Source organism: Meriones unguiculatus, chromosome 14, assembly GCF_030254825.1.
Source record: "Meriones unguiculatus strain TT.TT164.6M chromosome 14, Bangor_MerUng_6.1, whole genome shotgun sequence".
NCBI classification, from domain to species: domain Eukaryota; kingdom Metazoa; phylum Chordata; class Mammalia; order Rodentia; family Muridae; genus Meriones; species Meriones unguiculatus.
The window spans coordinates 28,393,625-28,408,618 of NC_083361.1; the positions used below are offsets into that span (position 1 = coordinate 28,393,625).

The 14,994-nt window shown below is 46.0% G+C and overlaps 1 protein-coding gene across 2 annotated transcripts in view; it reads left to right on the top strand.

Annotated features, from left to right (window-relative positions):
• Positions 1 to 14,994, top strand: part of Galnt18 (polypeptide N-acetylgalactosaminyltransferase 18) — a 297,912-nt gene that overhangs the window by 256,279 nt on the left and 26,639 nt on the right. For both annotated transcript variants that reach the window (XM_060367028.1, XM_021627896.2), the window contains exon 9: positions 2,907 to 3,002. In XM_060367028.1, coding sequence (XP_060223011.1) covers positions 2,907 to 3,002 — 96 coding nt within the window. The remainder of the gene's footprint in view (positions 1 to 2,906; positions 3,003 to 14,994) is intronic.

Consider the following 14,994-nt stretch of genomic DNA (forward strand, 5'->3'; position numbering starts at 1 on the left):
GATTTCTTTTTAAGAGTTTTTAAGAGCTGAGTAGTATTCCATTGTATAAATGTACCACAATTTCTGTATCCATTCCTCCACTGAGGGACATCTGGGTTGTTTCCAGATTCTGGATATTATGAATAGAGCTGGGATAGGAACTCCAAAAGGAAACCAACAGAGCCAAAATACAACTGGGCCCTGGGGGCCCTGCAGAGACTGATACCCCAACCAAGGACCATGCATGGAGAGGACTGAAAATCCCTGCTCAGATGTAGCACATAGTCCACGTGGGTTCCCTAGTAAGGGGAGCAGGGGCTTTCTCTGGCATGAACTCAGTGGCAGGCTCTCTAATCACCTCCCCTTGGAGGATACAGCCTTGCAAGGCCACAGAGGAAGACAATGTAGCCAGTCCTGATGAGACCTGACAGGTTAGGGTCAGATAGGAGAGGAGGTCCTCCCCTATCAGTGGACTAGGGGAGGGGCCTAGGAGGAGAAGAGGGCAGAAGGAACGTATTGAGAGATGGCTCAGCAGTTACGAGCACTGACTGTTCTTGAAGAATTCTTGAGTTCAATTCCCAGCACCCATGTCAGGCATCTTGTAAGGGATCTGGCCATTATGGGCACCAACATCCAGGTACACATGCCCACACATAGACACACACAGTTAAAATTAAAATAATTTTTAAAGAGAAATGAGAGTGTTTAGGGAAACATAGGGCAAGTGGTCTCATCCTCCAGCTCTCAGAATTGGTCTCCAACTTGGGCTTACAGGGTAACAGGGTAACAGGCAAGCCGAACTCAAAAAAAAAAAAAAAAAAAAAAAACAAAGGAATGGCTAGCCAGGCAGAGAGAACATCAAAGCAGAAGGTATTGAAAGTACTCAACGTTCATGGCATGGAGGCAGAATCACAGACCAGGAGGCTCAGGTGGAGACATTATTTGCCATTACACCACAGTTCCAACCTATGGGTTCTTGAGATCTCTGTCTGATTCATTTGGAAGTCTCCTGGTACGTCAGTGCATTCATTACAGCTAGTTTTCCTGAACGGCTTTCAGGGAGGTTACAGCAGTAACAGAAGATGCTAACAATTACTGCTGCTGGCTACCAGGCCCTGTGCTAAGCCCTTGCAGATATTATTTCATTTAATCTTCATAACATCTGAGAGGCAGGCACTATTATTACCCATATTTTCAAGTGAAGGAAACAGACAGGAGAAGCTGCTTTGTCCAAGACCACGCTGCCAGAGTCGCCCCTGCTCTCCAGCCTGCCTCTCTTGTTCAACTGCTAAAAATAGACCCCCCACTTAACAGGGGAGGGATGGCACAGAGGTAGGGAGGAATGCATCAAAGGACACCCATCTGTCACCCTGACGCCATGGCTTAGGATCTGGGACAAATGAAGCCTAACAGGATCTGTGAGTCTCTTTGCTGTAGTGCCTAGAAGGTCTTGATAACAGATCACAGAGTTAGATCCTACACCCTCCTCTTCATAGACCATGAGACACATTCAAAGAATAAGTCTATATTCTCCTCCCGCAAAGACATGCCTCCAAGTAGACACAGGGTCCACGATAGAGCGTTTCCCACTTGGATGCTTCTAGGGCATGAGGACTGTGCAAGCCCAGCCTCTCTTGGATTCTGGGCTCAAGAGAACCCAATGACTCAGCCACAGGTCAGTTCCTTAGCCTCCAGGGATTCTCTTCTCCAGTCTCCCAGTCTAAAAGAAGAGCTTGGGGTTGAAATAAGGGAAAGAAGATGAAGACACTATAAACTTTCTTATGAGCATGGAAACTGACCATGTGTGTGATCTGGGAAGCCATGAAAGCCCAAGCAGGGGCCACTGGCTTCTCTTACTTCTGACTCTCTCTGCCATGTGCTATGTCTCTTTTTTGGTTACAACTGATCTCCTCAGTTTACACATACCCAGCAGATCCTCCATATAGTCTCATTTACCCATAATTCTAGATCTGGGCTCATTTAGATCCAGGGTAAAAGAATGGTCAAATCCCAGAAAGTTAAGGGAAACGAGATAATGATTCATTCATTATAGACTGTGAGGTGGAACCTCAGGTTCTACCCTGTTGTGGCTGGTGAGACGGGCCTTGTGACCTGAGGGCATCTTTTCCAAAAACTCAGAGTGGGCTTGGGTCATGAGGGCCATTGGCTATGGACTCTCATACCCAGCTGTGCCCTGCTGCTTCATGAAACTGTGCCTGTACACTCGTGAGACTGAAAGATTTCTCTCTCACTTGCTTCAACCAGACCCCTCTCTCTTATTCTCCCACCAAGCTTTCTACTCTGGAGAGTCCTCAGCAACTGGACCATCCTTGGGGTCTGCCCAAGCCCCCTGATGGATTGGCAGGAAGCACAGAACACTGTGTCCCAGAGGACCTCCCAGGATTAAAAACAAACAAACAATAAAAACAAACATGTTACCCACTTTCCCCAACTCTCAAGAGCAAAAGCTCTTTCATGTTTGCTCCATTGTTGCACTCCTGCAGAAGTGGAAAGATGAAAATTTTAGTAATGTTCCTCGCTGTGTATTTCTTGTTTCCACTTGGATGATTTTATTTTATATTTAACACTTTTCAGCCTGATACCAGCCCTCATAACCCACTCCCCCCACACCTCTCTACTCTTTTTCAGAGAAGGGGGTGGGACTTACTCGGATGATCTCAGCTTTCCAAAGGTCGATTTCTGTTTAATAAGTGTCGTGATTTCCCATGGAGTGTGACCAGTCCCCACCCATATACACCTTTATATAACAAACAGCTGGGGACAGCTGATACCATCGTGTTGGGTGACCTGGGATTGATGAAGAAGGTGGGTCTCTCTGGGGGACACACTTGCCTCTCCTAAGTTAATAACCTGTGCTTTCTCTCTTCTTTCCCCTTGGGCATGGCCATATTTCCTCTGGTGTTCAGCTGCAGAATTCCCTGAAGACTGATTTGTGTCTTGATCAGGGCCCAGATACAGAGAATGTCCCCATTGTGTACATCTGCCATGGGATGACACCCCAGGTGAGTCTTCAGGGGACCCCCACGCCAGAGATGTGCATGTGAGTTGTAGGGTGTGGAGAAACACATCTGGATTCTGCCACGGAGTCTCGGGGCCCAGAAATCTCTATTGTTCATCAGAACACCTATGAGCCCAACAGCAAAGCTGTACCTTCCGTTCCTGGACAGAAGCTGGAAACTGCGTGTTAGTAGATAGGATCCTATGAATAAGGAAGGGGGAGGAAAGGGAGATGCATTTTTACAGAGAGACCCCTGTCTCCTTTTGGAAGGCCGTGATGAGCTGTAGCTCTGGTTCCAGCAGGAGAGCCCTTCTATAGACCAACAGAGTTCAGCAGTTCCCCTCAGCTTCCTACTGTGCCTGAGTTCCATAGGTGCCGTGTCACAGTCTACAGGCTGTGAGTCTCCTTTCTCATTCTAGGACATGCTCTGGTGGAGAACAAAGGGCAGCCACCAGGAAATGGGCTGTGCTTTAAAATCCTCCATTCATGGTTTCAAATATTCAAACAGCTATGTTGAAACACAGGCAATGGAGCTGGTTTACACAATAAAATACTATAGGCAGCCACTGGCCAAAGTTGCCTTAGCATGAGAAGTGTCCATATGAACAATCTTGACAAAGTTGAAGTCCAAAAGAGAACAGTGACTGAGAAGGATATGTTCATATCAGTTTGTAGGAGTGTGCTTCTATGTTTATGTGATTACCTGCCTAACCACACACCTATACACCCAGGCTATAAAACCTCACGGCCCACCCCCAGCGACCTCCATCATCCAGTACCTCTTCACCTCCTAAAGTTTCCAGAATCTTCTCAAATAGCACCATGAGCCATGGACCAAGGGTTCAAACACCTAAGCCTATGGGGGACATTGCACATTCAAACTGTACCACTGTCTTTCTGCTAACAAATGTCCTATCAAGGCATAACATATACACAGAAGAAAGGTGAACTGTAATTGTGCAGATCAGTGAATTTCCATGAAGTGAGCATGATCATATTAACCAGAACCTGGAGAAAAAAAATACCTTCTTCTGTTGGCCTCCATGGAAGTGAGCTACATTCATGGATCTTGCAAGCTGCTCATTTGTTGTACTGTATCGTACTCTGTGTTCTGAAGATGCTATGAAGAACTGTGCTAGTTTGAATAAAAATGGCCCCCGCAGGCTCATGTATTTGAATGCTTGGTCACCAGAGAGTGGCATTATTTGAAAGGATTAGGAGGTGTGGTCTTTGGGGAAAAAAATGTGTTACTGGGGGTGGTCTTTGAGGTTTTAAGAGCGTATGCCAAGCTCAGGGTATCTCTCTCTCTGCCTATGAATCAGAATGTAGCTCTCAGGTACTGCTCCAGCACTTTCTGTCCTGCTCCCCTCAGTGATGATAATGGACTAACTCTCAGGAACTGAAAAGCAAGCTAGAAATAGAATTGTTGAGTCATATGAGTTGGTGTAAGTTTCCTTTAATGAACCTTACCTGTAATAATCTGCTACTGTGACCCAAACAAAATACCACAGGCCAAGAGGTTTAAGCAACGGAAATGCATTTCTCACAGTTCTGGGGGCCAGGAAGTTCAAGATCTAGATGCTGACAAATTTGGCATCTTAGTGGCTTGCTTCCTAGCTATCAGGTGCTAGGAAGCCCTCCCTCCTGCACTCACAGGGCAAGGAGTAAAGGAACCTCTGGAAAGAGATGCTGATGTCTGGCAACACAAAGTACACTAATACTATGGGATAGGGGCTCCTCCCTTATGACCTCACTTAAGGTGAAGACTTGGAGAATTCTAAGCCTAGCCCTGATGAAAAGTCGCAAGAAGATTCTGAAAGAAATGTTAGGACATAAATCATGATAAAGAGTCCAGGGGTGTGATTCATGGACTTTGTCATCTCAGCAGAGGCCAAGGATAGAGATGGGATGAAACTGGGAGAGACACAGAGAAGTGGGAGGAAAGGGAGTGTGGCTGCCAGACCCTCAAACTCAGAAGTACTGGGACATAGAGAGATTTGCTTGTGAACTGCAATGTTCTTGCAGGAAATGGTAGGGTAATAACAGAAACTGGGAGTGGGGGGGAGGACCAAGATCATCAAGGATGTCACTGCTACCACAGGCCCAGGTAGCAAGGCAGATAACCTATTTAGCCAATACCAATAGCAGTAGTGCTGACTCCTAGACCATCTGCAAGTTGCTATGGCAGTGAAAATACAGGAGATTCAGGGAAAGGGCAATGTCGTGGATATCAGGAGGCCTGGGTCCGAGGTCTGTTCTTTTAGTATCTGTTCTTTCAGTATCACTTTAAGGTTTCCTGGTCCCTTAATTTGTTATTCTCTATTGTGGGGGCTATAATTTTATGCTAAAATATATGAAATATAATTAGACATTTCAAGGGTTCCTATTTATGCGTGTAACTTCCTAGTCAAGCCTGTCATCCCTGAGGCCTTCCCATTTGCCCTCTCAGTTAGCATTGCTACTCATGGGTAGTGACAGTTCTGATCTCTTCCCAACTGACACACATCTGGACCTGTCTGCCTATCTCTAGATGATGAAACTAGACTGTGCCATCTCTAGACCCAGCTCTACCAGCCATGACAGCCTGCCTATCTCTCTCGCTTTTGTTCTGAAAGGCACTTGGCTGGGAGCTGAGTCTATGCTATGTCAGCATCCCTATGTCAGGGAAGCTGGGAGCTGCCTTCACAAATCAACTTCTTAATGGGCTCATGTTCCTGAGTCCTGCAGCCGGCCTGATGCCTTCTCTTCCAGGCTCATGCTTTTTGGGTCCAGGGGGCTTGAAACCAGGCTCAGGTCACAGGTTACCAGAGAAGGAAGATATATGGACTCTGTTGTGGCAGGAATTAGTTGAGGATCGACCTGAGATTCAGAAAAGCCAGCTTACCCTGGAAGTGGGTTGTGTGTCCCTGGATGAATCAACCTAACATGAACACAGGGGCATGAAGTGAGTGACTGCTGGAGTGTTAAGAATTCTGGCTTTCAGGGTTTCCAAAAAATATCCTCCTGCCCTCGAAAGTATCATGGAGAGCTTAAGAAAGGAGATGTTCAGGGTCCTTTTTAAAAGGGTATGATGGACAGAGGTTCCGAGGGTCCACTGTGCCCCACCGACCTTGTCTAACCACATTTTTGATGACTTTGTTCCCTCCTCCTGACAATTCTCATCTAGAGCTTTCGTAGGACATGGAGATCCCACAGATAGTTACACATGTCAGGGAGATCCCAGGGATGGTCACACATGCTTCATACCATGCTACCCCAGAGAAAAGCAATGGCCCTCATGCCACTGTCTCAGGAATATAGCAAGTCCAAGGTGACTGTCTCTCTGACCTCTGCTGTGAAACCTCGCAGGTCCTTCCCTGAGAGCCAAAACCAACAGGCAGCCTGAAAATGCCAAAAGGAAACCTGTGAGGTTAAGGACCAGGATGGGGAGATGGCCCAACAGGCAGAGGCACTTGCCACAAGTCGAGATGACATGAGCTCAGGTCTTGACACACACATGATGGAAAGGAGAATTCATTCCAACAAGTTGTCTTCTTGCAGCTATACACACACACACACACACACACGCACACAAATAAATGTAATTAAATTTTAAAAAAAAGCTCGAGAGCTGGAAACATGGCTCAGCAATTAACAGCTCTTGCAGAAGACCCAAGTTCTGTTCCTAGCACCCATATTAGATGGCTCATAATTACCTAAAATTCCAGGTGTTCCCATGCCCTTCTGGCCTCCACATGTGCTCACATGCACATACAGACAAGCAATTATGAAATAAAAATAAAATTTGAGGCATCGGAGCGATTGCTCAGCAGTTAACAGTACGTGTTGCCCTCCCGGGGGACCTGGAGTGCTTCCCCGAACCTACTTTGGGTGGCTTACAACTGCCTGTGAGTTTCAGGAGGTTCCGTTCCCTCATGGGACCCTCACAGGTACCCACGTGTACATATACATAAATACAAGTGAATCCTTTCTAAACGTTATTGCTGGGTTTAAGCCACACCACTCACTAGCCAGGTGCCTTGGGTAGATGCTGTGCCTTGATTTTCTTACCCGTAAGAAAATTATCCCCGTAAGTAAGAGATTATAGCATCACTTCCCTTGTAAGGTTGCTGCAAAGATTCTAGAATGAGCGTACATGAAACATGCAGATGGTGCAGGCTGGCCCACGATTGTTGCCTATTCTGCGTAGGCAGTTTTTATTATAAGGCTTGTGCTAAAAGAATGGTAGTGACTCGCCCCACAAAAAAAATAGCCTTATGAGAGAGTTGAAGTTTCCTTCCAAAATAAAAGGACACACAGTTTGTCTTTCAACCACTGGCTCAGGCAACAATGACATCATCTCTACCCAAGCCATGTTTCGTGGACATTATAACCTCCAAACTGAGACATCACTAAGGTTTCTCCTGGTCTGTGACTTTGCCGCTTCTTCTTTGAGACGGTCTTTATGATGTAGCCAGGCTGGCCTCAAACTCAAGAACCTCTTTTCTCCACTAGTACTGGGACTATAGCCCTGCTCTTCCACAGACTGTGCTACTTGACAAACCACCCCCAGGTACCTGTTTCACTTTAGGCCATCTGAACACTAGCATATGCTGAATATCAGTCTTGATTCAAGGAACAGAATCATGATGCTGGCTTTCTCATACTCCAGACAGTCTATTCTCTACCCTTAAATCTTCATCTGGTCACCATATGAGGGGAAAGCTTGTTCCTCTCTTGAGTGTTATCTAAGTGGCTTCATTTGAGCTTCCTGACTTGATTTCAGCCAGCCACAGCCAAGTGTGGTAGTGGAAGAAGGATCCAGAGGCATCCCTGCCAGGTGGCTAACCCCATGAGACCATTAAGTGAAGTCTAAGTACAATAACTGCATTTGAAAACGTAACTGTAGGCATTTTCTACAAAACACTGCTAGAATGCAATGAACAGGTCAGACACAAGTTGTTAATGCAATTATAGTCTTCAGTGTGTCCTTTCCTATCCAGGCTGAAAACCAGGCATTGGTGTATACCTCTATAGCGTCTGCTAGTTAACCAGAAGGTGAAGAGCGTATAAAAAAAGCAGGTACAATACTCTTAGAAAATCCCATGCTCTTAACAGGCCTGTTAACAATGCACCCATGTGATAGCATAAGGACATCCATGTTATTTCTAGATCTTAGGTGTTTTTCTTTTTTTTTAAATTACATTTATTTACTAACACACCCTAGGTGTGTGTGTGTGTGTGTGTGTGTGTGTGTGTGTGTGTGTGTGTGAGCATGCAAGTGGAGAACAGAGAACAACCTAACTTCTAAGAGCTACTTATCTCCTTCCACTTTGTGGATCCTCGGAACCAAGCTCAGGATGCCAGGCTCAGTGGCAAAGCACTTTGATCCACTGAGCCATCTTTTTCTTACCCTCTCTAAAGTTTACTGGGGATCAAATGCTCTTCAGCCCATGTAGACCGACAACCTGACAATGTGGTCTTCCCTTCATCTCTCACAGCTTCCCTTACCCAGTGCCACAAACTGAGAAGCATATACAACAAGAGCGTGTTATCCCCCCAGTTCTGGAGCAGTCCAAGGTCAAAGTTCAACCAGCTCCTTCAGAAGGTTCCAGGGAGGGATGTGTCCCAGGCCTCTCCCCAACCCTTGGAGCTTCTTCAGTTCCTTTCAGCATCTCTCTGATCCTTGTTGCTAACTTTGCCTCTTACACACACTCGTTGATTTGGGGTAGGGGCCTGAATGATATTGTCAATGGTCCTGATTCTAAACATGGTACCATTCCGGGAAATGGAAGTTAGAATTTGACATTTGCATCATAGTGGTGCACAGCTCGACCCTTTAACCTCCTTTCCTCTCGTAAGGACAGGCATGTAACTGGGAGTCCTTCACTTCCTTGGCTAAGAAGCGCCTCACATAACTTCCTTTTCCAGCTCATTGTCTGGGCTGAGTCACACAGTTCTAGCTGAAAGCAGAGATCTGTTGTTTTTAAAAAAAGAAAAAAGATCTCAATTGTTTGGTTTTACCAATGTTAATTCAGGAGCAAGATGCTGGGGTGAAAACCTACTAGATCAGAGAGGCAGAGAAAGTACCCAGCTGAGCTTCCTTCGCAGCTCATGTCCTGATGGAAAAAGCCCAAAAGGCTCAGTAGCTCAGCTGATTTCCCAGAAGAAAAAGGCCAAAAACCTAAGACCAAAGGCTTGCTAGCTCAAAGCTCCAACCGCCCCAAAGCCATAGAGTTAAAGCTCAAGAGCCAGAGAGCGAAAGCCCCTCAACTGAAAGTCCCTCCCACTCTTTAATCCATCCGCTGGTTCCTTGCTTTGACTCTTGACCTAGAGTTAACTCTATTAAATCCTATGTACAGAAAGCTCTTGGATTCAAGGTGTGTGTAGGGTTGGCTGAACTACACCATAATCACCTGTTTACAGTAAACAGAAAATTCTTGGATTAAAGGTGTGTGTTAGGGCTTAATCACACCAAACAGGAAACAGGGTGGTTTTGTTTTTGTTTTTGTTTCTTGTTTTTGTTTTTGTTTCTTTTTTTACAGTTCACAATCTCGAGGTTCACAATGGGATCAAATATCCTGCAACAGAAATGGGAAAATGTAAAATTCTGGGTACCCAGAAGAACTTGTCTCCATTGCAATAATTTAGATGTTTCAGAGTCTATTTTACTTCTGAAAAATAAGTGTGAGTTGATTTACCTGATGGCATCATAGGTTACCAGCAAGAAAGGATGAGGAAGATCAGTGCTTTGACCTCCACTTTTTTTCACTTTCATTTTCACTTTTTCTGTTTTTCACTCACTCATTTTTCAGATATAGGACAGGTTGTCTTTCATGTTTCCAATAAAGTTTGATTTCCCTTGAAGGATAAAAACTTTTGTCATAGTGACAGGAATGTTTGTAGAGTGACTTATAGAGGTTGCCAGCGGCCTCCAAAGACACAGAGAGGCGGAGACGGCTATGCTAGAAGAAACTGGTCTCGCAGCTGGGCTAAACCCTCAGAAAGAAACGTCACTCTGATGGAGTTGGGATAATCCCAGGTCTCAGGGAAGGCCTTGAGCAGGAGAAAGCAGAACGTAGCTAATCAAATTAGTGAGGTGAAGCTGCTGAGAAGGATGCTAATTGGTTAATGAGTAAATATAACCATTTTATTTAAATTAGCAGCAAATTTTAAGCAATCCTCAAAATAACTGAGAATATTAGCCCTAATTAGTGTAACAGCCTAGAAAATTTCTTCTAATGGGAAAAATACAATAATGGGGTCTCTCCACAGACTCCATCCAATTAATCACTCATTCACTCACTCATTCATTCATGTGCCCATTCACTGAGCTTTATGCTAAGTACCGAGAAAGAGAAAAGCCACTTGCTCGAGTCCCTGGCCTGGAGGAGGAAGACAAGCACAGATAATTCATTTCCATGATGGAACCCTGCATCTATTGCCCCAAACACATCATTATCCAACAGAGTTTATGTGGGGTCAGAAAGAACAAAGCAGAATCTGAGGATTTCTTCCATCTGTTCTGCCAGAGTTTTCTAAAACACAAACAGTGCATTGAGATAAAGTGCTTCTCCTCTGGGAAGGTATGTTCTTGGCAGTAGGAGAAGAAAGGTGGAAGGGATTTTAATTCTTCCAAAAGTCTGTGAAGTTCTGCTTCAGGACAAGCTTTGACTCAGGCTGTAAAGAAAAGAGTTGAGCTGAGAGAATTCTGTCCTATCCTGAAGATGAATTTCACATTAGATCAGAGAGAGTGTTTAAGGAAAGCTAAGCTAAGCATAGAGGAGGAAACGGACTTGGTTGCATTGGGGTTTTTTTGTCATTTCCTCTTTGGTTTTAATTTTTGTTTATTTCTGTGGTATTGTAGATTGAACCCAAGGCCTTGTATGAAACAAGCAAGTGCCCTGTCAATGAGCTATATCCACTCAAGTCCTCGTCTTCATTTTTAAGAGTTCTCACTTGAAGGATCAGTGGGTCAGTTGGTTGGTTGGTTGGTAGATAGATGGATGGACAATGGAAAATACTGCTTATTTCATTGTCTACTCACAACTTTCTAGAAGTTTCCAGTTTCCAATGGGTCTCAGTGATACTCTTACCCTTTCCCTATTGAACAATGACTCCTAAATGATAGATAAATGATAGATTGATAGATGGATGTATGGATAGATGGAATGATGGTTGGGTGCAGATAGATAGATAGATAGATAAATAGACAGATGTAAAATGGAAAACATTGCTTATCTCATTGTCTACTGACAACTTTCTAGAAGCTTCCATTTACTAATGGGTCACAATGACACTCTCAGCCCTCCTCTACTTGGCAATGTCCCCAGTGGCTTCAGGGGCATTAGAAACACCTCACAGATTGTGCTTGCATCTCTAGGCCTTTCATGTAACACCCTAGAGACAATTGCAAAAGTACTGCTTTGTGTGCCAAGAATTTAAATGGTTTTGCACTTGTCAGTGACCTTTGGCAGATGTCTCCACTTCTTCATGACTTTTTTCTATAAATAAATAGAATGTCAGGCAAAGAGTGGCTATGCAGCTCGCCGATCTTCCCTGTATTTCTTTCTTGTCATAAGAGTGTGCCCTCCTTGACTCCTGGTCAGTGGGCACCAGCTGATGCCTGGCAGTGCAGGGTCAGGCAGGGCTATGCTTTGGGGAAGCCTCACATGGCCTGCTAGATTTAGTTGGTGGTGTGGTTCAAACGTGAAATGTCCCCGATAGGCTCACGTGTTTGAACACTTGTTTCCAAGCTGATGGTGCTATTTTGGAAGGCCTTTGCTAGAGGGAATTGGCTGTCTGGCTTTATAACCCAGCGCCCCTTCCTGTCCACTATCGTAGTCTTCCTGACTGTGTATACAATGTGACCAAGCACATCACACTCCGGCCACCATGCCTTCCCTGCCATGATAAACTGTATCCCTTAAACTGTGAGTCAAAAATAACCCTTCTCTCATAAGTTGCTTTCGTCTAGCAAGAAGAAGAATAATGCATTCAGCTGGTCATACTGATCCCTGCTGGATCAAGGAACTTTCCTAGCAAGGGTTGTCTAGGCCTTGCACCCAGTCCCAAGGGCCACCATTCATGCAGAATGTAGAGCAAGCAAAGCCCAGGACTGTCACATGGGCTGGCCCCAAGGTGGCCCTAGGACGGCTTACTCTCCCACACCCTCTGATAAGCCTTCCTCAATGCCTTCCCACAGAGCTGCTTGCTTGGTGTGAGTGGTTTGAGGGGTGGTCTCAGCCACAGAGGCTCCTGGGGAAAGGCTGATACACAGAAGAACGGAACTCAGGATCAGAGAGAATAAGAGTCTAGTCCCAAGCCTGCCCACAGCATGGGTGGCCGGGGCAAACGAGCTGATGTCCCAACACCCCTATTGTGTTCTAATCTGTGAGCACAGGATTATGATTTCACATCCCCTTCTAAAACTCCTGGGATGGGAATCACCTCAAGCACCTTGCAGCCCTGGAAAGTATCCCTGGAGAACAGGTGTCTCAACTTCCTTGCTGGGACCTAGCGGCCAGCAGTTGGGTCTCCTGGCTCTCTGTTCTGAAGCTGATTGCATGAGTTGCCTAATTCTTGCACCTGCAGTCTCACTCTTTGCCTGAAGTCTACTGCGAGGAAGGATGCTAAGCTTGCCAGGCCCTGCACCAATCCCCACCCCTTCCTCCACCCCACCCTACCCCCCTCTGCCATTCACCATGAACTGCAGCTCTGTTTAGTCAGTGTCTCACTTGGCGTTGACGGGATCTCTGAATTCCCGTCACAATTCAAAGCGAAGAATAACTCATAGCAAATGCTAACTACAGGTTTCATTATTGTTGTTTACTTATATTTACATAGGTATGCATACATTTACATATACACTCAGAAAGTCACTATGTAGCCATCTCTGCTTGACTCTGTGTGTCTGCTTATTAACTCGTCGTGTCCCTTTTGCCAGCTTATCCTCATATGGTTCAAAGAAGCTCCTCTCGGGAGGCAGGCGTAGGCTGTAAGTCCTAGAATTTCATGATGGGTGCTTAGTCACACCCAGGAGCAACCTGCCTAGGACCCAAGGCTGGAAAGGAGGAACAATGTATCAGTGCCTCCTCCTTTGTTCTGGCTGCTCTCAGACTCACAGGTGACACACACGGATTTCCCGTTCTGTCACAGTCTGCCACAGGATTGCCTGAGGTTGCCCCTGGTCTCCGTCTCACCTGGGTCTGGTTCTTCCTTAGTGGGTGAGGAAAGTGTCCCCTGGACACCACCCCTCCCATCTCTGCCCTCTGCCTTAAAAATGTATATTGTCTACATTCTTCTCTAACGATTTCTCATGGAAGCAGAGGTCCTGGGTGGGATGCTCAATGTTGGGATACAGGAGGTCCTAGGGAGCAGTGGGCTGTTGAAGCACCCAGGTGTGAGGCCATGGGGTCAGGTCCTCTTTCCATACAGAGTGATGGTGAACTCTGAGCTCTCCCTGTAGCTTCGGAGCAAAAAAAAAAAAAGGAGCTGCCTGATTTGTTATTCACTCCACATATGTTCTTCATTTCATGTCCAAACTCCGCAATTAGAGTCATCAACAGCGAGTTTTGCATGACTTTTATTAAACTCCCACAGGCTGGGAGCAGGCTGTCATTAGCAGCACCATAGTGCCCAATGTTCTGGCTCCTGAGCAGAGACCTGCTGTCCCTGGCCCCCTGCCCACATTTCTTTGCAGAGCTTTGCTTCCCAGATGACTCTGGCCATGGAGACAAATTGGGAACCCAGTGGCAGAGGGGCTGAATTTAGACCCTAATCTGGCTATGCGTACTGAGACAAGTCACCTGACCTCTCTGAGCCTCGGCTTCCCGATCAGTAAAAGTGGGCATGGGAATTAAATGATAAGCTACCAAACCTGTATGTGCCTAGCACCAGGCTCGAGTCAGAACCCTCTTTCAATGAGTGTTTTCAACAGTAAAAGCTAATTATTAAAATGACAGTAGCGCGCATGCACATTGACTGTGCATTCTTTCTGAGTACCTCTTAAAACACTTATCTTGTCTAAGCCAGTGTTCCCTGCAGCCTGTGGAAGCGGATGCCTCTAGTGCCCTGTTCTTACCTGGTGGAAACTGGAGCTCACATGGTTATGTAACCTATTCCAGGTACAGGGCCTGGCTTTGTCACCCAGATTGCCTGCCGTAGAGCCCAAGCTCGGAGCAGACGCCATGCTGCCTTCCGGCTTCCTGGCCTGTGGGACTCCTCTCTCAGGGACACCCTTGGGTACAGACAGGACAAGGAGCCACCCAAAGCAGGCTGATGCTGGGTGGCGCTAGAAGGCACAACCAGTCACGAGTGCTACATGAATAAAGGTCGTGGTGGGAGCACTAGGGAAGGAACCCCAACCTAGATAAAGCCTGATCCTCCTCTTAGGGTCTAAGGGGAAACTGAGTCTAGCTTGTAGTATTCCGCAGGAAATATTTGAAAAGGAGTCTCAAGACAGGACTCCAGGGGCTCTGAACTCTGTCCTTTTCCACACTCCTGGACTCAGGCCTATGAGCTTTCTGTCACCCCCTACAGGCCACCTGATTGTTCCCCTTGAGTGTCCCACTTTCCCCCTGAGGAGCTGAGGCAGCCACCTTCCTAGTGGAGATGTCCAATCCAAACCCTACTGTCTTTCTCTCTTTCCCATGCTTAGGCCCCAAATCCAAACCTTCCTGCCTAGGGAAGTCCTCTCTGCAAGTGTCTCCTCACCCTTCTCAGATCCCTGGGCCTTGTCTGATTCTGCTCTCAGATGTTCAAAGGCAAAGACAATCACTATTGGTGACAGGTATTTTGTTTACTATTAATGGGCCTTCTCTAGATTATAAATCCCTGGACAACAATGATCTTGCTTTGTTTCATTGTTTGTTGTTTTGAGAAGGGGTTTCTTGTAAAACTAGGTTGGCCTCAAACTTGCTGTGTAGCTGAAGATGACCTTGAGCTCCTGATCTGCATTCCTCCACATTCCAGTTTCTGGAAATAGAGGCATGTATTACCACCCCTGGATGAAGATC